General features: G+C 39.7%; 1 protein-coding gene across 4 annotated transcripts in view; it reads left to right on the top strand.

Moving 5' to 3' along the window:
* Positions 1–23,823, top strand: part of Slco1a1 (solute carrier organic anion transporter family, member 1a1) — a 75,104-nt gene that overhangs the window by 44,317 nt on the left and 6,964 nt on the right. For all 4 annotated transcript variants that reach the window (XM_063286619.1, NM_017111.2, XM_063286621.1 and 1 more), the window contains exons 8-12: positions 4,114–4,335; positions 8,470–8,634; positions 9,744–9,939; positions 11,780–11,945; positions 14,749–14,921. In XM_063286619.1, coding sequence (XP_063142689.1) covers positions 4,114–4,335; positions 8,470–8,634; positions 9,744–9,939; positions 11,780–11,945; positions 14,749–14,921 — 922 coding nt within the window. The remainder of the gene's footprint in view (positions 1–4,113; positions 4,336–8,469; positions 8,635–9,743; positions 9,940–11,779; positions 11,946–14,748; positions 14,922–23,823) is intronic.

Raw genomic sequence — 23,823 nt, 5'->3', positions numbered from 1 at the left:
AAGCAGTACCACACTGTCTCTATGATGTGTATTTATTTGGCTTATTTATCTCCTCTAAGAAAAGCTATCTATATTCTTCACTGCCAAGGTGATGAGTAACAAGTACAGTAAATAAACATAACAATGTTATTTTTTATATGTATCTTGTTCACTCCTTTCCTGGGATCTTATTGATCCATCATTTTTCTTTAGATGTTTCTCTTCTCTAGTGGCCTCTGAATTCCTTATTTGGATAATTTCTTCTCCTTGAATGATAAAAGCAATAAACTCAGCCCCAATCCTTTTTTTTCATCTTTATTAACTTGAGTATTTCTTATTTACGTTTCGATTGTTATTACCCTTCCTGGTTTCTGGGCCAACATCCCCCTAACCCCTCCCCCTCCCCTTCTCTATGGGTGTTCCCCTCCCCATCCTCCCCCCATTACCACCCTCCCCCAACAATCACGTTCACTGGGGGTTCTGTCTTGGCAGGACCAAGGACTTCCCCTTCCACTGGTGCTCTTACTAGGCTATTCATTGCTACCTATGCAGTTGGAGCCCTGGGTCAGTCCATGTATATATAGTCTTTGGGTAGTGGCTTAGTCCCTGGAAGCTTTGGTTGGGTGTCAGCCCCAATTCTTACATTAACTAGTAGAATATTTTTCCTAAGGCAAAATGCTTTTTGACAACAGAAAAAAAAAGCAGTATCTTACAAATTGAAATCTAACATACCTCATGTGGATAAATATACCTATATTCTCTTTCTTTATGTAAATTTAAGATTGAATGTACTTATTTTTTAAATTACTAAGGACATTCCTACCTACTATTAAGCAAAAAACTTATATAATATCTTTAAGGGGAAAATAGTATCAGTTTTAAACTGTCATTTGGAAGCAGCTTTGTTTATCAGCAGGGGTCCCCACCCTGGCTTCATTGTTTTCTGGGAGCCATTCTGCTCTCCTCGCTCCAACCAGTCCTGGACTGCACTTTTGGGGTTCCTGTCCACTGACAATCTCAAATACATATGTCCTGCCATGTTTGGTGAGGCCAGATCCTCTGGTCTCTGCCTACTCCACGAGTATAGTAGACCTATGGTAGGATAGGGTTAGAGTCTTTAAATTCCTTCCCAACCCTGTGCCTGGAGCTTAGCAACAGGTCATCTCCTCCTCTCTTGAGGTGCACTCTGGTTGTTGCTTGTGCACATCTTTAGGCCTTAGTTGTATGACCCAAACTGAGCTGTTGGTACTATGGAAGGTTGTGTACATTCCCATCCACTACATACTGTTTATAGACCTCCATTCTCCCTAGCTGTAGCCTTTCTATATGCAGGATCCTTCTTTTAGAAAAGTTTTAGGGGTTTGGAACCTTAAAGGAAGAACAATAATATCAATCAACAAGACCCCCCAAATCTCCGATGGATTAAACCATCAACCAAAGAGTACACAGGGGATACCCCACGGCTCAGCTGGATATATAGCAGAGGATTGCCTTATTTGGTGCTGTGGAGGCTTGATAATCCAGGGTAGGGGAATGCTAGGCAGCTGAGGCAAGAGTGGGTGACTGGGTGGGGGAGCACCCTCATAGAGGCAGGGAGAAGGAAGGAAGGAAGGAAGGAAGGAAGGAAAGAAGGAAGGAAGGCATAGGGGGTTTGTGGAGGGGAAAGTGGAAAGAGGAATAACATTTGAGATGTAAGTAAAATAACCAATAAAAGTAGCAAAGTTTTAAAGCAATGCTTTTTTTTCTTTTCTTTTCTTAAAAAGACAGAGCTTTATAGGTGTTTTGTTTTCATGGAGAATTGATCCCTCTGTCCAGAAAGTTATCTCAAGGTAGTTTGGTTTTATGCTGTGGTTGGGTGACATTTGTAGAAGTTAAGTCTGGTTCTTTCTCCCAGCCCCATGCTCCCAGAAAAAAAGACTCAGAATCAAAATATATCTACAAATACCTTGGCCATACAGTTAGGCTGTTCTCTGACCATCCTATAATTGTCACATCTTCTCAGGCAAATCTCCCATACCTAGCATTATCCCAGAATTCTTCTGTCTCCCAGATGTTCCACTTCCTATTTTCTGCCAAAGCCATAGACCATCCAATTTGTTATTGACAGGTGCCATAAAATATTTATTCTACAAAGTCCATCCTCTAAAGTGTGTGAGAATTATCAGGAATGCTATACCACTGCCTCCCTTGATCATAATTTACATGAACACTACTTACAAATGGCAGACCTAAGGGATACTGAGCTACGGATAATATGTCAAATTCTGATTCAAAATCCTCCATTCTCCCACCACTTTTCAGTCATATTTTTATTTTAAAATTTTTACTTACACAGTTTTTATTTTTTCCAATGATGCAGTCACTCTGGATAACAAAACAAATATTTCTGTTACATGATGGTCACCAATTTATTAAATTTTCACATGACAGACAGAAAAGATCATTTACTGATGGAAAATATTTTACCACAGACTGCTAGATAAAACTGGATTATTTTTCCTTATTTAATATTTTTATTAATTATGTTTTTTATTTACTTTACATGTCTATCACAGGTTCCTCCCTCTCTCTTCCCAGTTCCTCCCTCTTACCTTCTGTCTCCCATCTACTTCCCCCTCCATCCACTCCAAAGATAGATTGCTTACACAGATATACCTTAGCACAGGAAGTTGCAGTATGACTAGGTGTGCCTTCTTCTATTGAGCTCAATTAGAGGAAAGGGATCCAAAGCAGGCAATGTAGTCAGAAACAGCCCAGGCTCCTGGCTTACAAGACCACATAAAGACCAACATGTACAACTGTTAACATATGTGCAGAGGGCCTAGATTCATCTCATGCACGCACACTGGCTGGCAGTTCAGTATCTAGGAGCACCTATGGACCCAGGTTAATTTGTTCTGCAGGATTTTTTGTTGTGTCACCCCATCTGGCTCATTTGATCCTTCATCCCCCTCTTCCACAGGATTCCCTAAGCTCTGATTAATGTTTGGTTGTGGCTCTCTGCATCTGTTTTGATTATTTGCTGGGTATGCCTCTCTGATTACAAATATATTAGGTTCCATTCTGCTACTATAGCAGAGTATCATTTATAGTGTCAGGGTTGGGCTCCCTCTCATGTTGGCTCATCCCTCAAATTCTTCTCCATCTCTTACCAGTGCATATCTTGCAGGCAGAACAAATTGGGGGTGTAAGCATTTGTGAGTGGGTTGGTCCCCAATCCCATCATTGGAAGTCTTTGCTGGTTATGGGAGATGATGAATTCAGGCTTCATATCCCACATTACTGGGAGTCTTAGGAATGTTATCCTCATTGATTCCTGGGAACTTTCATTGTCCTAGGTTTCTAGTTCATCCCAGAGATGACTTCCAATTCTAGGTGTCTCTATAAGACCTCTCTCCCTCTCACCTCCCCAAACTTCATCCCTCCTGTTCTCATCCCCATTTCTTCCCCAAATAGTTAATTTTTAATGAATACACAAAATGAAAAAATAATTGGAAACCATGTATCTTGTTTTGTTAATTTTATGTATATATATATATATATATATATATATATATATATATATATATATGTATGTATGTCTAATTGTTTGTGGAGGTGCCTGCTGAGATCAGAAGTCAGATCTCCTGAAGTCAGAATTACAGGCAAAAGCATAAGTAACTCTTGGTACTGAACTGTCTCTCTGGTTCCTTCCTCACCCACTGTGGTGTTTTAAGACTTGAATACATCAGAATAAACCTAGTTCCTTTAGTATGTATTGTTTCTGTCTTTTTGAGATAAACTTTTCCCCCATAATTTCTTTTTTAATTTTTATTGATTATTAACTATTACTACATGTACCACTTCAGACCCCTTTCTTCTCACTTAATTTAACTTCACAGAATAGATCAACCTCAGATACTTTTTCTAAAGGTCTGAATTAGCCCAGTGAGGTGGTAGATTGCTGCCATCCCAGCATGTGGGAAGCAGATAAAGATGATCACAAGTTCAAGGCACAAACAAGAATGATAACAAATCTGTGAATGGTGAATAATTATATATAAAGATGTTTAGATGCATATAAATCAAAAATGTTTCTATAGTTTACTGAGTAAAAATTATGCAAACTAATACAATATTATAATTTCTTTACAGATGACCTGACCATAACACCCAGTGATACACGCTGGGTTGGTGCTTGGTGGATTGGCTTTTTGGTCTGTGCAGGAGTGAATATCCTGACCAGCATCCCCTTTTTCTTTTTGCCGAAAGCACTTCCAAAGAAAGGACAACAGGAGAATGTTGCTGTGACTAAAGATGGCAAAGTTGAGAAATATGGAGGACAAGCCAGAGAGGAAAATCTTGGAATCACTAAAGGCAAACATGAAAACTTTAAATTCTATTTGGTTTACATGGATCGGTGTTTAGTGGGCACCTGTCACTCTTGCTGAGTTAAGACAATTTGTCCTTAAATGTCCTTACTCAGATGTATTAAATATCTTCCACGGTCACCACTTGAAATGATATGGAACCTGGCTTATTTTAGATTAGATTAATGAAAAGTTTAAGTCAATCTACACACTCAATGAGCAAATATATTTTCCCATCTGTTTTGGCAGTCCTATTTTACAAAAAAAATTACAAAAAAAATTAGTCCAAGTTAAAAAAATAATCAGAAGTCAAAGATAAAAAACTGTTTGATAAGAATAACATTTAGCTATGAGCATCCTTGAAGTCAAGGCTGAGAGATGATATAATCCTCTATATTTGAAAGTATATGGTAGTTTATGGGAGTATTGTTCCCTTATAACGAACTGTCCTAAAATCAGCAGGAATGCTACTAACTGACTATTCAGAGTAGAGATGCTGCTCTGAGATGCTATGGTGGGCCAGCAGAGTGTTGTTCAACAGTGCCCATTCTTAAAACATGGCACTGTTTTCACAGTTGTGTAGTATTCTCCAGAAGTCAGAGTTAGGATGTAAGGGCTTGGGCTCTGGAATTCTGAAAGTGTGTAACTGGAAGATGGGACACCAGTGCTTTACCTGTCAAATGAAGGTAGTAGTGAGTTATAGCCTGGGTTTCTGTGTTGTTCTGGCACAGACTCCTATGGTGGGCATTTTATTTATGACACTGCTATTTTCCCTACCATACACAACCTCCAACAGCAATGTGAGCTGAATGGTCACACGTCTTAAAGCATTAGAGACCATGGCTGAGGAGACAGTCATACTATGAGTCAGTGCAGAGGCTTGAACCTACTTAGAATCATAGTCATGTTAAAGATTCTCCAGAAAATTCAAATGTTCACATGTGTACAACTTTGTGGTCTACCAGATCAACCTAAACTTCAATACTACGAAAGAGCTTAGCAGAACATAAGACGCACAGAAAATAACTGGGAACCTTGGAGATTCGTTTAGGAGGTCAGGGATGTCAACAAACATGGGTGAGTCCAGAAGCTCCCAGGAAAACTGATTGCAACCATATCATACACTCACAAAGATGGGTTTTGCCACGAGAGACCATTTCATTTTATTAAACTGCTATGTCTCTACTGATAAGTGTTTTATTCTTGGCACTTTTATCAGAATGAAACTTGAGGCAATTTATGAAGGGTAGTATAAAATTAGAAAAATCAAGACAGAAGACATGAAAAAGAAGAGACTGTTAATCGTGGATTTCAGTCAAATTATCTTTAGTGAGATCCAATCCATTTCCTAGAGACAGGCTACAAACTCGACTTTCTGCCTCTTTTTGTTTTTCTTTCTTTTTTATTGGGTATTTTCTTTATTTACATTTCAAATGTTATCCCCTTTCATAGTTTCCCCTTTGGAACCCCCTATCACATTCCCCAACACTTGCCTTTCCTCCACCCAACCACCTACTCCCTCCCACCTCCCTGCCCTGGCATTCACCTACACTAGGGCATGAAGGCTCCAGAGGACCAAGGTCCTCTCCTCCCATTGATGCCCAACAAGGCCATCCTCTGTTACATATGCACCTGGAGCCATGGGTTGCTCCATGTCTACTCTTTTGTTGGTGGTTTAGTCCCTGGAACCTCTGGGGTGTCTGGTAGGTTGATACCGTTGTTCTTCCTATGGGGTTGTAAACCCCTTCAGCTACTTCAGACCTTTCTTTAACTCTTCCATTTGGGACCTGGTTCACAGTCCAATGGGTGGTTGCAAGCCTCTGGCTCTGTATTTGTCCAGCTCTTACAGAAAATCTCAGGAGACAGCCATATCAGTCTCTCGTCAGCCTGCACTTCTTGGCATCCCCAATATTGTCTGGGTTTGGTTACTGTATGTGTGTTGGATCACCAGTTGTGGCAGTCTCTGGATGGCCTTTCCTTCAGTCTCTGCTCCTCACCTTGTCTCTGTATTTCCTCCTGTGAGTATTTTGTTCCCCCTTCTAAGAAGGACTGAAGCATCCACACTTTGGTCTTCCTTCTTCTTGAGCTTCATGTGGTCTATGAATCATATCTTGGGTACTCTCAGCCTTTGAGGTAATATCTATTTATCGGTGAATATATATCATGTGTGTTCTTTTGTGATTGTATTACCCTCACTCAGGATGGTATTTTCTAGTTCAATTCATTTACTTAAGAATTTCATGAAGTCATTGTTTTTAATAACAGAGTAGTACTACATTGTGTAAATGTACCACATTTTCTGTATCCATTCCTCTGTTGAAAGACATCTGGGCTCTTTCCATCTTCTAGCTATTATAAATAAGGCTGCTGTGAATATAGTGGAGCATGTGCCCTTGTTATATGTTGGAGCATCTTTTGGGTACATGCCCAGAAGTGGTAGAGATAGGTCCTCAGGTATTACTATGTTCAATTATATAAGGAACCTCCAGACTGATTTCCAGAGTGGTTGTACCAGTTTGCAATCCCACGAACAATGGAGGAGTGTTCCTCTTTCTCCACATCCTCACCAGCATCTGTTATCAACTGAGTTTTTGATCTTAGCCATTCTAACTGGTGTGAGGTGCAATCTCAGGGTTGTTTTGATTTGCATTTTCCTGATGACTAAGGATGTTGAACATTTCTTTAGGTGCTTCTCTGCCAATCAATATTACTCTGCTGAGAATTCTTTCTTTAGCTCTGTACCCCATTTTTTAATAGGGATATTTGTCTCTTTGGAGTCTAACTCCTTGAGTTCTTTGTATATAATGTATAGTAGTCCTCTATTGGATGTAGTATTGGTAAAGACCTTTTCCCAATTGTTGGTTGCCTTTTTGTTAAATTGACAGTGTGCTTTGCGTTACAGAAGCTTTGCAGTTTTATAAAGTCCCATTTGTCTATTCTTGATCTTAGAGCATAAGCCATTGGTGTTATGTTCAGGAAATTTTCTCCAGTGCCCATGTGTTCAAGGTTCTTCCCCACTTTCTTTTCTATTAGTTTTTTCAGTGTATCTGGTGTTATGTGGAGGTCCTTGATCCACTTGTACTTGAGCTTGGTACAAGGGGATAAAAATGGATCATTTTGCATTCTTCTACGTGCTAACTGCCAGTTGATAGTGAAAACTATTCTCAACGATAAACAAAAAATTCTGTGAGAATAACCATTCCTAACCTCAAGTTGTATTATAGAGCAATAGTGATAAAAACTATATGGTATTGGTACAGAGACAGACAGGTAGATCTATGGAATAGAAGATCTAGAAATGAAGACCCAGAAATGAACCCACACACCCATCTTTACTTGATCTTTGACAAAGGTGCTAAAACCATCCAGTGGAAAAACACTTTCAGCTTCTTTTTTTTTTTTTTAGAATAATGGTTTTATTTGGGCTTATGGTTCCAGCAGATTAGAGTCCATGAATGTGGAACAGAAGTTACAGGTATGACAGCTTGAAAGACAATCTAGGAGCTCATACCTTCAATGACAAATAATAAGCCAAGAAAGCAAAGAGGAAATGGAACAACACTTTCAGCTTCTTAAAGAGGGAAAACTTGGAAGGTTCCTGATATACATAAACTGATTGGCATTACTTACAGTGAGACTTTTGAATTGCGGCATTTATGATTATCAATATATGCTTCTAATGTGTGTCCTCTGAAGATCTGGTAAGATGCTGGGTTGTCTGGGCTGTAGGGTGATTCCTGGAGTATTCATAATCTGTTAGCTTATTCATTCTTGCATTAAGGTGTGATACCATCAGAACCAGAAATGCAACTTCATCAAACTCCATTCCTCACTGATTCCAGAAAACAGACATCACTCTCTGGTGAATGCCTGAGAAGGAAGGGAGAGAGAAGCAAATGAAAGTGTGGCCAGAGACACAATCCCATCTTTTAATCGTTTTGTTTGTTCTCACAGTTGTGCTTTGATTCATATATAGCCTGTTGTGTCACTAACTTCAACATGACTTAAACAATGATATAGAACTTTAGTTCCAAATACTAAAGATGTGTTACAATAAAGAATCAGTGATATTTCAGAGGATCGCTGGGCACAGAATGCAAGGCTGAGTTAGGTTGGTGGTCTGTATGCTCACTTGTTTCAGATTTCTTGACGTTCATGAAGAGGCTCTTCTGCAATCCGATTTACATGCTTTTCATCCTTACAAGTGTGCTCCAGGTGAATGGCTTTATTAATAAATTTACGTTCTTGCCCAAATACCTGGAACAGCAGTATGGAAAATCTACTGCAGAGGCAATATTCCTCATAGGTATGTATGTTCATTTATTACTTAGTAGCACCTACCACTCACACAAGGACATGTTTAACAGTAAGATAATGTAATTAGGAGAATACAAGGAAATGAAATATCTTAGGATAGTCTTGTAAATTTCTTCCTTCTAATCTCCAAGAAAATCTAGAAAGGATAAAAGAAGAAAAAGCCTGAAATTCCCTCTCTGATTTTTCTCCGAACTGAAAGGAAATTATTATAGTTATAGAAATCTTGGGAGGTGCTCATATTAGTCAGTTTTCAAATATCAATATGTTGATTCAAAGAGGAATATAGAGTTAACTCACTTGGCTTTTACATCTTATACTCACATTTTCCATCGGGACTGCAGTTCTTGATCTCCACATTCCTCCCAATTCACCGTCTCAGACCCCTGTTGGTCTGGGTAGCCACACTGCTTTTCTTGTTAGTTATACGGAAGTCAGGGACTCTACTTTACCCTTGAAAACTGAGGATCATGGGCTGCCACATAATCTAAAATTATCTAAAAGTACAAATCCCAATCCTCACCCTAAGTTGAAAAAAATTAACTGGAGCTGTAGAAGATGGGGCTAGTGCTGTGTGAATCTATCCTACACAGGCTTTCTTCTCTCTCTCTCTCTCTCTCTCTCTCTCTCTCTCTCTCTCTCTCTCTCTCTCTCTCTCTCTCTCCTTCTTTGGAAAGAGAGTCAGGGAGGAAAAATGCTGGACATCAATGATGCACACAATGTTTGACACTTGATAAATACAGACTCAGTAGCAACCTTCAAAATCACCTGGAGCAAAGTCAAATTCCCAATACACAGAGTGGAAAGAAACTAGTGAAATATTTAATATTGTGTGTGTGTGTGTGTGTGTGTGTGTGTGTGTATGTGTGTGTGTAATGCTCATAAAGGTGTTTATAACCTTCTGCAAATGATTAAGTAAATGTGTTTTTAAAGTGGTGTTATGGGCATTTGTAAACCTCATTTTATATAATGCATGAGTGAATAGGGGTAGAGTGAAGATAGATTTAAGATAAATGGTTTCTTGTGTAAAATGTATTGGACAAATAGATGACATTTACTTTTCTGATGTTCTTATGAATACTGCTTCACTTGTGTTTACAGGTGTTTATAGCTTACCTCCCATATGCCTCGGGTATCTAATTGGTGGCTTTATTATGAAGAAGTTTAAGATTACTGTCAAGAAAGCTGCATACCTAGCATTTTGCCTATCGGTGTTTGAATATCTTCTTTTTCTTTGTCACTTTATGTTGACCTGTGACAATGCAGCAGTTGCTGGATTAACCACCTCTTACAAAGGGTACGTTGTTTCCTAACGAAGATCAAAACAATATCACAATTGCTGGTTCAATCTCTTCATCGACAGATCACTTTATTATCACTCTATGGCAGCGATCCATGGTTATTTTATATTTTCTCCCATTCATCAATCTTATGCCATCTCATGCAAGGTGTGAGCTTATTAAAGAGACCTGAAGACTATCAGTGTGTAAGTTTATTCCACATTCATGTGGATGGTTGGTGATACCCTAGTCTGCTGTAAAGTGTAACAAAGCCTGAGGCTATGTAGCCTAGATTATTCATGTATTTCATACTCCTATAAAGAGGTAGCTTTAAAGTTGACTGTGCAGGTTGCAAGCCTTCATAAGTATCTACAATGGGCTCAAATTTAACATAATTGAATCTAATACATAAGTCAATTAATGTGTATGCTTATAAATGTCACTGCTATAAGTATATCACATTCTATAATCTTAAATTTTGCATTTTATGTGTTTCCTGGTCATATTATATATTAGCTTGAGAAATTTAAAACTTAATTTAGGGCATAGTTATAAGATCAACCAATCAGTTAAAATGAAGTAAACCATATACTTGAGGTCTCTTTCAGAATGGCAGGGAACACAGCAGTAAAGATCCATGCAAAGGGACCTGAGTTTAGATCCACAGAACCCATTTAAAGTAGACTTTGTAGGGTATCTATAATCCCAGAACTCCTGCAGTGAGCTGAGTGGCACAGGGAGGAAATCTTAAAGTTCATGAATCTGCTAATCTGGCATTTTGCAGCAAGCAGTGAACAACAGGGGACTCTGTCTCTAACAAGTGGAAGATTATCTACTGATTACCGCATGCACACATGCACACATGCATGCTGTTGTAAACCCGTTCCTACATACAAACTGCCCCTCCCCCCAAAAACACTCATGACAGAGAGGGAACGTGAAAAAGAGACAGAGAGATTAAAATTAAAATTTCTTTCAACATTCTTAAGAATTATAGTATTTAAATGATTTCAAATATAAAATAAGTATTTATATATTATATAATTATATACAACATATAAACATATATGTCTATATATACATATATATACATATATATATAATCTGATTTTATTTAATTTTCATATAGAAAATTTTCCATTCACTTTGGAGATGTGCAAATTGAAATTCAGGGTGTGAGGATTAGTGTGTTTAAAGAAAATGGCTCCAACACCACCAGAGTAGAGTTGTACATACTGAGTCCATCTCCTGTCATGCTGACTCCATGGTGGGTTTGGGAAACAGGATTTAAGTTCAGCCTCCAGACTCCCACATTTTCCTTTTTAAATCTCATCGTCAGTGTTGTGCACTTTCTATCTCAGAAGAGCATGTGTGGTCAGTCAAACATTCCATTTTAGGAGCTAAAAGTTTCTTATAAATGGAAGTTGCAGAGTTTGTTTATATCATTCCTCTTTCATTATATTCTGTCATGCAGATCAATGAGATATTAGCCATTTTTAATTTAGCTCTGACAGCAGAATGTTTTCCCATAGGGTAGGCACTTTATTTTTGGTTTGGATGTAACTAAAAATTACATTCATGAGATCATGGGAAAAAATAACTTGTGCGGTGAAATCATACTATAAGGGCCACATGTTGATATGTGAATGATTTTAGTTTCTGTTCTGGGGGAAAAGATGATAATCTCTCTCTCTCTCTCTCTCTCTCTCTCTCTCTCTCTCTCTCTCCTGTGTTTGTGTGTGTGTGTGTGTGTGTGTGTGTGTGTGTGTGTGTGTGTACATACTGAGACAAAAAGAAGAAAATAAAGTGCTTGGGTAGATTTTTCAGCATTCATACCATTATTTTAAATCATTTTAGAGTTCAGCACCAACTACATGTGGAGAGCAAGGTCCTTGCTGACTGCAACACAAGGTGTAGCTGCTCAACGAACACATGGGATCCAGTGTGTGGAGACAATGGTGTAGCATACATGTCAGCTTGCCTTGCGGGCTGTAAGAAGTTTGTTGGAACTGGAACCAACATGGTAAATATCCTTTTAGTGTTTGGGCTGAGTTAACCTGTGCTATGACTTAAACCTTCCTCTGCTAAAAAGCAAAGTATAGTCTTTGCTTAAAATAGATTGATATTTTTTGAGAACAACTCAATTTCCTCTGTATATGCATACTTGATGTTACAAATCCCAGAGATTATATAAAACATTGACAGAGTTTTTTAGCTTTATTTTGTAATTACCAAGAGTTGAAATCATTATTCAAGTGATCTGAGTTTAAATGCTCTAAATGGGTTGGAGAGCTAACTTAGGTATAAAGAGCAGTTGCTGCTCATTCAGAGGACATATTTAGTTCCCTCAACACAGAAGGTGCAGCTCAAAATTCCAGCTCCAGGATATCTGACACTCTTCTGACTTTCTTAGACAACAGCATGAACCTGTTTGTATCAACACAGATACAGAAGCATACATAAAAATCAACATTAAAGTTGATAAATTACTCTGCACAGAATTTTCCCTTTGTTGAGATAGGGTTTCATGATTCCCAGGATGACCTCAGACTTGCTGTGTAGTTGAGGTTGGCAAAAAACTTTTCATATCATGAGCTTTTTGTCAACTATCTATCTATTAATCTATCTTTTAATCTATCTATCTATCTATCTATCTATCTATCTATCTATCTATCTATCTATCTATCTATCCATTTATTGTGGGTACATGTATGTGGTATGCAGGAGCATGTGCCTATGGACCCCAAAAGGTGAGTACCTCTTGACTTTCAGGTCACATGTACTTTGTGCTTCTGAGACAGGAACTCAGTGTCCTAGAATTTTCTGGTTCTGCTAAGTGCCTGGCAAGTGAATCCAGGGAGTTGTAGAGTTGTTGTCCCGTATCTGCCACTGGGCACAGCTACTTGGTGGGGTGAAACCTGGGGAGTTTGACTGCATTTACCCCATGCTTCCACTGACAGAACTCCAGGGGTGGAGAAGCTCAGTCTGAGATGTGGGAAGACTGGAGCTAGTTCAGAGTTCCCCGGGCCTGTGTTAGAGCCAGGGCTGTGGGGTTCTTAGGCTTTTGGACATCCAGGTACCCTTGGGAGCCATGAAGAGCTGAGAATGAGAGTTGGGTATCCATAGGCTGGGGACAGTGTCTAGCCCAGGTTGTGGGGGCAAGGAGGGGAGAAGGGGGATTTCTGTCTAGCTTGTCCCAGAAGAAAGATTGACCTTTGTTTGGTGGCAGTTGTGGCAGGGAGCACAGAGAGGCCTACTACAGGAGACTAGGATGTGGCTCTGCAGAAGATGGCCTTCTACATGGCACCTAATAGCAGATCTTGATGAAAAGAGACAGTTCATGGTTCCAAACAGATTACTGTCATGGTGGAAAGTGGATGCATAAAACCGTACCCCACTTCTTAGGGTGGGCATAGGATTAGATATCTTTTGCAGGGAGGAATATCTGGGGACAGAAGCTCAGTGGCAATGCCCTCTAGGCCTCTAGGTACCTCATTAGCATGGAGAAGTCTATTTTGAGCCTACTTGACTGTGGTCACATTTCTTTTCCTATTGTCTTGGTCTGAGATGTAAGGGATGCCCCTACATGTAGAAGGGCTTGGGGGTGTTGCCCTTATGCGACTGATGGCCACAAATCTCTCTATTGGGGGCTGTGGGTACATAACTGGGGCCTGGTGCTGGGAGCAGGCAAAGCTCCCACTGTCCCTTCAGGGTCTCTAGGGCTTCTAGCCTTTAGCTTGACTTTACCACACTTCCTCTCATGGTCCACCACCCCACAGAGAGTCACCTGTTCCCACCTTCAGAGCACCAGTGTGTCCAGCTCATCCTCTGTTCATGCATTTTCCCATGTGTGCTGGGATAAGAACTCAGGTTCTCATACTTCTATAGGATGTTACTGACTGTTCCATTTCCCCAGTCCCCCATCATGATAGTTTAGCATGACAAAGAATCAAGCATCTTTCCTTTCCTTAAACATGTTAAAATACTTAGAGGTAGTTGGTAATCAGACTTGGAAACATAACAATTCAAAAAATATTGGCTTTATTTTACAAGTAAACACTTCTCTTTGGGGACATAACTTCATTCATCAGTAAGTTCCTAACTATTCCATCAACATTCTGAGACACATGATATTTTAGTACTTAATAGAAGCTAAAAACAAACAAGGACATTTTTATTTAATTTAAAAAAATAATTATCTACAAACTAGAAATTTGGCTAACTGGGTAAGGGCATTTGTCACCAAGTCTTACTACCAGAATCATATTCTGGGTTCTACATGAGAGAAAGAGAGAACATACATTGTTTCCTGACTTCTAGATGCATGCCATGGCACAGAAATATGCCGACATAGATACATACATGCACATGCATGCACACCACACACATACACACAGCACGTGTACATGTACACACATAAAAGTAAAAACCAAACAAATAAAAATAAGGTAAAGATAAAGTGTGAATTCAAAATAAGTGAATTTTTACAAATTTACTTAGTGTGCTTAAAACATACCAAGTTTTAAAATCTATCTTTTATATTTTAATGACAAAATCTGAGATACCGAGAGAGAGAGAGAGAGAGAGAGAGAGAGAGAGAGAGAGAGAGGAGAGAGAGAGAGAAGACAATTAGCCTGCATTTTAATTATTTTAGTGTTTTTTTTTTATTTAATGGCATTTGTGCCCAAACTCAGGTCCTCATTTAGATTATGTGAGTGCTCTTCCGCTGAGTCATAACATTGACCCAACGCTCTCCATTTTGATCCAACTGTCTGTGCAGACAATACAGAAAATTTAAGCCTAATATTGTTGTTCTTTTTTGACAGGTGTTTCAGGATTGCAGCTGCATTCAGTCATTAGGAAACTCGTCTGCAGTCCTGGGTCTGTGTAAAAAAGGTCCTGAGTGTGCCAACAGGCTGCAGTACTTTTTAATCTTAACAATAATTATCAGTTTCATCTACTCACTTACAGCCATACCTGGGTACATGGTTTTTTTGAGGTAATAAGTAAACCCTTCATTTAGTTTTCTCTCTTTTGTCCTTAGTAGTCGGTGCGTATGAGAGTGTATGTATGCTATGTGTGCACATGTGCCCATGGTGTGGACTCCTATGTGCTTCCAAGAATGCAGACAGGTCAAAACGTTGGGGAAACTGTTCTCTCCTTTCACCTTCTATTTGAGGCATGATCTTTCTTGGTATTCCTACTGTTGTGCTGCCTGTGTACTCCTGCTGACCTGCCCAAGGTTACAAGCAATTCTGTTTTCTCTTATTTCACTGAAGGAATTAGATATGCATTCCACTGAATTGGGCTTTTTATTTTAATTTTTTTACATATATTCCTGGGCTCTAGAGACTGAACTTGGATCAGTAAGCCTTTGAGGCAAGCATGTTCGTCCCATACAAATGAGCCATCTAGGTTTATTCTTGTCATTTATTAAATTTATTTTTTCCTGAAGAAAGGCCCATGGAGTCATGACTCCAAGAACCTCAATGTTCTAAGTAAGATTCCTTTATTAAGACTGTTACAGTAAGGACTGCTAAATTTAATGGTAATTTAAAGTTTTCTGAAAAATTTCCTTCTTGTCCTTTCCTATCTCCTTCCCTTATTAAGCCGAAATGAACAGACTTCTTGTTTAGGCAACTGAAGGAAGCTCTCTAGCACTCAGTGAACTGACTGGCAGACTGTGAAACTCTGTGTAAAAAGGCCCAGTCCTCCCTGACATCCTGAGCCCAATCGGTCTTTAACAAAAGCCACGAAGGCAATAATAGATATTCTTTAACCAGGAGGTACATGAATGCAATGATAGACATTAAATTCTCACACAAACTGAGCAAGTCGCACAGCCAATTTCAATTTTTTATATTATTAGTAGGTGTTTTTACCAGTCTATCAAACTTCACACCCACTAGCAAGAGGAAGGAGTTCAACTCCATCTTTTCCTATCTCATTGGCATTGAGAAGCAAAGTTGAATTAACCAAGGTGTGTGATTCATAACACTTTATCCTTTTAGAGTGAACCAAGGTTGTCATTTCTCCCTTCTCTTTTTCTTTGCCCTGGGCTTTTCCATTTCCTTTTCCACATTCTTTCTGTGCCCTCCACCCCCATCCTTCTTACCCACTCCTCTTTTTCCTTCCCTTCTCCATTGCTTCCCTCTTTTTCTCCCCTCACATCTGTTTTCATTTCTTCCTTTCCTTTCTCCTATCTTTCCTTCCCACTCTTCCCTGAGCCTAACCTACACTACCCTACCCTTCCTCACACCTCTGCTCTCTTCTCCTCTCTTCTCTTTTCTTCTCTTTCATTGTCTAACTCTTCCTTTCCCTATCCTTTCTTCATTTCACCTGCTTCTATTCATTATATACATTCACTGGAATAGATATATGCCCTTTTCCATTCATTAATTCATTTTCCATTGTAAGATGTTATATTTTGAATATTCACCAAATGGAGATGTGCTATATGCCTTGTTCATAAGTTCATGGACAGATGAAGGCATCAGGATTGCTAGTGAATAAGACTTAAGAATTATTCTTGAAAGTGAGGGTCATTTGTCTGTGACATCTGTCACTCTATCACCTGCCAGGCAGATTTAGCTGATGTGGTTAAATGATTCTTTCTCCCTCACTATTCCAGGTGCCTCGGTTCCAAAGCTGCAGGATCAGTTAGTTGAAAAAGATGAATTTTACTCACAGAGGAGGACAGTCTTAGGTGAAGTTCAGCTGAACTCTTCTGTTAGAGTGTGCAAACACTCTCAAGAGATGCTCTCATGCTTGCCTCATGCCTGCTCTAACTTCTTTTTTTTTTTTTTTTATTATCTTGAGTATTTCTTATATACATTTCAAGTGTTATTCCCTTTCCCGGTTTCCGGACAGACATCACCCTCCCCCCTCCCCTTCCTTGTGGGTGTTCCCCTCCCAAACCTCCCCCCATTGCCACCCTCCCCGCATAGTCTAGTTCACTGGGGGTTCAGTCTTAGCAGGACCCAGGGCTTCCCCTTCCACTGGTGCTCTTACTAGGATATTCATTGCTACCTATGGGGACAGAGTCCAGGGTCAGTCCATGTATAGTCTTTAGGTAGTGGCTTAGTCCCTGGAAGCTCTGGTTGCTTGACATTGTTGTACTTTTGGGGCCTCGAGCACCTTCAAGCTCTTCTAGTTCTTTCTCTGATTCCTTCAACGGGGGACCTATTCTCAGTTCAGTGGTTTGCTGCTGGCATTCGCCTCTGTATTTGCTGTATTCTGGCTGTGTCTCTCAGGAGCGATCTACATCCGGCTCCTGTTGGTCTGCACTTCTTTGCTTCATCCATCTTGTCTAATTGGGTGGCTATATATGTATGGGCCACCTGTGGGGCAGGCTCTGAATGGGTGTTCCTTCAGTCTCTGTTTTAATCTTTGCCTCTCCCTTCCCTGCCAAGGGTATTCTTTTTCCTCATTTAAAGAAGGAGTGAATCATTCACATTTTGATCATCCGTCTTGAGTTTCCTTTGTTCTAGGGATCTAGGGTAATTCAAGCATTTGGGCTAATAGCCACTTATCAATGAGTGCATACCATGTATGTCTTTCTGTGAGTGGGTTAGCTCACTCAGGATGATATTTTCCAGTTCCAACCATTTGCCTACGAATTTCATAAACTCGTTGTTTTTGATAGCTGAGTAATATTCCATTGTGGAGATGTACCACATTTTCTGTATCCATTCCTCTGTTGAAGGGCATCTGGGTTCTTTCCAGTTTCTGGCTATTATAAATAAGGCTGCGATGAACATAGTGGAGCACGTGTCTCTTTTATATGTTGAGGCATCTTTTGGGTATATGCCCAAGAGAGGTATAGCTGGATCCTCAGGCAGTTCAATGTCCAATTTTCTGAGGAACCTCCAGACTGATTTCCAGAATGGTTGTACCAGTCTGCAATCCCACCAACAATGGAGGAGTGTTCCTCTTTCTCCGCATCCTCGCCAGCATTTGGTGTCACCTGAGATTTTGATCTTAGCCATTCTCACTGGTGTGAGGTGAAATCTCAGGGTTGTTTTGATTTGCATTTCCCTTATGACTAAAGATGTTGAACATTTCTTTAGGTGTTTCTCAGCCATTCGGCATTCCTCAGCTGTGAATTCTTTGTTCAGCTCTGAACCCCATTTTTTAATAGGGTTATTTGTTTCCCTGCGGTCTAACTTCTTGAGTTCTTTGTATATTTTGGATATAAGGCCTCTATCTGTTATAGGATTGGTAAAGATCTTTTCCCAATCTGTTGGTTGTCGTTTTGTCCTAACCACAGTGTCCTTTGCCTTACAGAAGCTTTGCAGTTTTATGAGATCCCATTTGTCGATTCTTGATCTTAGAGCATAAGCCATTGGTGTTTTGTTCAGGAAATTTTTTCCAGTGCCCATGTGTTCCAGATGCTTCCCTAGTTTTTCTTCTATTAGTTTGAGTGTGTCTGGTTTGATGTGGAGGTCCTTGATCCACTTGGACTTAAGCTTTGTACAGGGTGATAAGCATGGATCGATCTGCATTCTTCTACATGTTGCCCTCCAGTTGAACCTGCACCATTTGCTGAAATGCTATCTTTTTTCCATTGGATGGTTTTGACTCCTTTGTCAAAAATCAAGTGACCATAGGTGTGTGGGTTCATTTCTGGGTCTTCAATTCTATTCCATTGGTCTATCTGTCTGTCTCTGTACCAATACCATGCAGTTTTTATCACTATTGCTCTGTAATACTGCTTGAGTTCAGGGATAGTGATTCCCCCTGAAGTCCTCTTATTGTTGAGGATAGCTTTAGCTATCCTGGGTTTTTTGTTATTCCAGATGAATTTGCAAATTGTTCTGTCTAACTCTTTGAAGAATTGGATTGGTATTTTGATGGGGATTGCATTGAATCTGTAGATTGCTTTTGGTAAAATGGCCATTTTTACTATATTAATCCTGCCAATCCATGAGCATGGGAGATCTTTCCATCTTCTGAGGTCTTCTTCAATTTCTTTCCTCAGTGTCTTGAAGTTCTTATTGTACAGATCTTTTACTTGCTTGGTTAAAGTCACACCGAGGTACTTTATATTATTTGGGTCTATTATGAAGGGTGTCATTTCCCTAATTTCTTTCTCGGCTTGTTTCTCTTTTGTATAGAGGAAGGCAACTGATTTATTTGAGTTAATTTTATACCCAGCCACTTTGCTGAAGTTGTTTATCAGCTTTAGTAGTTCTCTGGTGGAACTTTTGGGATCACTTAAATATACTATCATGTCGTCTGCAAATAGTGATATTTTGACCTCTTCTTTTCCGATCTGTATCCCCTTGATCTCCTTTTGTTGTCTGATTGCTCTGGCTAGAACTTCAAGAACTATATTGAATAAGTAGGGAGAGAGTGGGCAGCCTTGTCTAGTCCCTGATTTTAGTGGGATTGCTTCAAGTTTCTCTCCATTTAGTTTAATGTTAGCAACTGGTTTGCTGTATATGGCTTTTACTATGTTTAGGTATGGGCCTTGACTTCCTATTCTTTCCAGGACTTTTATCATGAAGGGGTGTTGAATTTTGTCAAATGCTTTCTCAGCATCTAATGAAATGATCATGTGGTTCTGTTCTTTCAGTTTGTTTATATGATGGATCACGTGGATGGTTTTCCATATATTAAACCATCCCTGCATGCCTGGGATGAAGCCTACTTGATCATGGTGGATGATTGTTTTGATGTGCTCTTGAATTCGGTTTGCCAGAATTTTATTGAGTATTTTTGCGTCGATATTCATAAGGGAAATTGGTCTGAAGTTCTCTTTCTTTGTTGGGTCTTTGTGTGGTTTAGGTATAAGAGTAATTGTGGCTTCATAGAAGGAATTCGGTAGGGCTCCATCTGTTTCAATTTTGTGGAATAGTTTGGATAATATTGGTATAAGGTCTTCTATGAAGGTTTGATAGATTTCTGCACTAAACCCGTCTGGACCTGGGCTCTTTTTGGTTGGGAGACCTTTAATGACTGCTTCTATTTCCTTAGGAGTCATGGGGTTGTTTAACTGGTTTATCTGTTCCTGATTTAACTTCGATACCTGGTATCTGTCTAGGAAATTGTCCATTTCCTGAAGATTTTCATGTTTTGTTGAATATAGGTTTTTATAGTAAGATCTGATGATTTTTTGAATTTCCTCTGAATCTGTAGTTATGTCTCCCTTTTCATTTCTGATTTTGTTAATTTGGACGCACTCTCTGTGTCCTCTCGTTAGTCTGGCTAAGGGTTTATCTATCTTGTTGATTTTCTCAAAGAACCAACTTTTGGTTCTGTTGATTCTTTCTATGGTCCTTTTTGTTTCTACTTGGTTGATTTCAGCTCTGAGTTTGATTATTTCCTGCCTTCTACTCCTCCTGGGTGTATTTGCTTCTTTTTGTTCTAGAGCTTTTAGGTGTGCTGTCAAGCTGCTGACATATGCTCTTTCCTGTTTCTTTCTGCAGGCACTCAGCGCTATGAGTTTTCCTCTTAGCACAGCTTTCATTGTGTCCCATAAGTTTGGGTATGTTGTACCTTCATTTTCATTAAATTCTAAAAAGTTTTTAATTTCTTTCTTTATTTCTTCCTTGACCAGGTTATCATTGAGTAGAGCATTGTTCAATTTCCACGTATATGTGGGCATTCTTCCCTTATTGTTATTGAAGACCAGTTTTAGGCCGTGGTGGTCCGATAGCACGCATGGGATTATTTCTATCTTTCTGTACCTGTTGAGGCCCGTTTTTTGACCAATTATATGGTCAATTTTGAAGAAAGTACCATGAGGAGCTGAGAAGAAGGTATATCCTTTTGCTTTAGGATAGAATGTTCTATAAATATCCGTTAAGTCCATTTGGCTCATGACTTCTCTTAGTCTGTCTACATCTCTGTTTAATTTCTGTTTCCATGATCTGTCCATTGATGAGAGTGGGGTGTTGAAATCTCCCACTATTATTGTGTGAGGTGCAATGTGTGTTTTGAGCTTTAGTAAGGTTTCTTTTACATATGTAGGTGCCCTTGTATTTGGGGCATAGATATTTAGGATTGAGAGTTCATCTTGGTGGATTTTTCCTTTGATGAATATGAAGTGTCCTTCCTTATCTTTTTTGATGACTTTTAGTTGAAAATTGATTTTATTTGATATTAGAATGGGTACTCCAGCTTGCTTCTTCTGACCATTTGCTTGGAAAATTGTTTTCCAGCCTTTCACTCTGAGGTAATGTCTGTCTTTGTCTCTGAGGTGTGTTTCCTGTAGGCAGCAGAATGTAGGGTCCTCGTTGCGTATCCAGTTTGTTAATCTATGTCTTTTTATTGGGGAGTTGAGGCCATTGATATTGAGAGATATTAAGGAATAGTGATTATTGCTTCCCGTTATATTCATATTTGGAAGTGAGGTTATGTTTGTGTGCTTTCATTCTCTTTGTTTTGTTGCCAAGATGATTAGTTTCTTGCTTCTAGGGTATAGCTTGCCTCCTTATGTTGGGCTTTACCCTTTATTATCCTTTGTAGTGCTGGACTTGTAGAAAGATATTGTGTAAATTTGGTTTTGTCATGGAATATCTTGGTTTCTCCATCTATGTTAATTGAGAGTTTTGCAGGATACAGTAGCCTGGGCTGGCATTTGTGTTCTCTTAGGGTCTGTATGACATCTGTCCAGGATCTTCTGGCCTTCATAGTTTCTGGCGAAAAGTCTGGTGTGATTCTGATAGGTCTGCCTTTATATGTTACTTGACCTTTTTCCCTTACTGCTTTTAATATTCTTTCTTTATTTTGTGCGTTTGGTGTTTTGACAATTATGTGACGGGAGGTGTTTCTTTTCTGGTCCAATCTATTTGGAGTTCTGTAGGCTTCTTGTATGCCTATGGGTATCTCTTTTTTTAGGTTAGGGAAGTTTTCTTCTATGATTTTGTTGAAGATATTTACTGGTCCTTTGAGCTGGGAGTCTTCACTCTCTTCTATACCGATTATCCTTAGGTTTGATCTTCTCATTGAGTCCTGGATTTCCTGTATGTTTTGGACCAGTAGCTTTTTCCGCTTTACATTATCTTTGACAGTTGAGTCAATGATTTCTATGGAATCTTCTGCTCCCGAGATTCTCTCTTCCATCTCTTGAATTCTGTTGGTGAAGCTTGTATCTACAGCTCCTTGTCTTTTCTTTTGATTTTCTATGTCCAGGGTTGTTTCCATGTGTTCTTTCTTGATTGCTTCTATTTCCATTTTTAATTCCTTCAACTGTTTGATTGTGTTTTCCTGGAATTCTTTCAGGGATTTTTGCGATTCTTCTCTGTAGGCTTCTACTTGTTCTCTAAGGGAGTTCTTTATGTCTTTCTTGAAGTCCTCCAGCATCATGATCAAATATGATTTTGAAACTAGGTCTTGCTTTTCTGGTGTGTTTGGATATTCCGTGTTTGCTTTGGTGGGAGAATTGGGCTCCGATGATGCCATGTAGTCTTGGTTTCTGTTGCTTGGGTTCCTGCGCTTGCCTCTCGCCATCAGATTATCTCTAGTGTTACTTTGTTCTGCTATTTCTGACAGTGGCTAGACTGTCCTATAACCTGTGTGTCAGGAGTGCTGTAGACCTGTTTTCCTGTTTTCTTTCAGCCAGTTATGGGGACAGAGTGTTCTGCTTTCGGGCGTGTAGTTTTTCCTCTCTACAGGTCTTCAGCTGTTCCTGTGGGCCTGTGTCTTGAGTTCACCAGGCAGGTTTCTTGCAGGGGAAAAGTTGGTCCTATCTGTGGTTCCAAGGCTCAAGTTTGCTCGTGGGGTACTGCCTAAGTCCTCTCCGCTGTGGCAGCAACCGGGAAAATCTGTGCCGCTCCTTCCGGGAGCCTCCGTGCACCAGGGTTTCAGATGACGTTTGGTGTTTTCCTCTGGCGCCTGGATGTGCACAGAGTGCAGTCTCTTCTGGTTTCCCAGGCGTGTCCGCCTGTCTGAAGGTTCAGCTCTCCCTCCCACGGGATTTGGTTGCAGAGAACTGTTTATCCGGTCTGTTTCCTTCAGGTTCCGGCAGTGTCTCAGGCGCAGGGGTCCTGCCGCTCCCGGGCCTTCCCCTACGGGAACCCAGAGGCCTTATACAGTTGCCTCTTGGGCCAGGGATGTGGGCAGGGGTGGGCAGTGTTGGTGGTCTCCTCCGCTCTGCAACCTCAGGAGTGCCCACCTGATCAGGCGGTGAGGTCTCTCTCCCACGGGGTTTGGGAGCAGAGAGCTCCCTGCTCTAACTTCTATCCCTCACTTTTTGAATTATCTTACATTTTGATGTTGACTCTTCCACTGGTTGTGGGGGGGGCAAACAACCTAGGTTAATTGATATTTTAATATATGATTATTTAAAACATTTTCTGTGTACCTGAATGTGTGAGTGTGTGAGTGTGTGTGTGTGTGTGAGTGTGTGTGTGTGTGTGTGTGTGTGTGTGTGTATTTCAACAGCCATGGCATTCATATTGAAATAAGAGATCATCTCACAGAAGTTGGTTCTCTTTTTCACCATGTGGGTTCCATATATTGAAATAGTTTGTCCAGCTTGGAGGCAAGAAACTTACTCACTGAGCAATCTTTTAGCCCAAATGTGTGATTTCTTGATGTACCAAGGTTATGGTCTATTCTAATTATTTTTCTTGTATTTCTTCGCTTTTTCTTGCTGAATTTGATGATTGCAATGTGAATGATGGATAAAGCGTTTGTTTTCCATCCTGACTCTTCTACACTGTTGTGCTTTCTTGCACTCCTTGATGGAGTCACTCCCTAAATGAAATTCCAAGTTGCATGTATTATGATTTTCTTACCCAAGGGTGTATTAGGTTGGAAAAGACCACATTTTTAAAAGGGATTCTGTATTCCTAATTTACAAGAATATTTTTCAGTTTGTGTTTAATAGGCCTCCACTTTGTATTTAATTCTCAAAACCACCTAAAGTCTATTATTTGGCAGTACAAGGGAAA

Source organism: Rattus norvegicus, chromosome 4 (genome assembly GCF_036323735.1).
Source record: "Rattus norvegicus strain BN/NHsdMcwi chromosome 4, GRCr8, whole genome shotgun sequence".
Taxonomy (NCBI): domain Eukaryota; kingdom Metazoa; phylum Chordata; class Mammalia; order Rodentia; family Muridae; genus Rattus; species Rattus norvegicus.
This window is presented reverse-complemented; position numbering and strand designations above follow the sequence as displayed.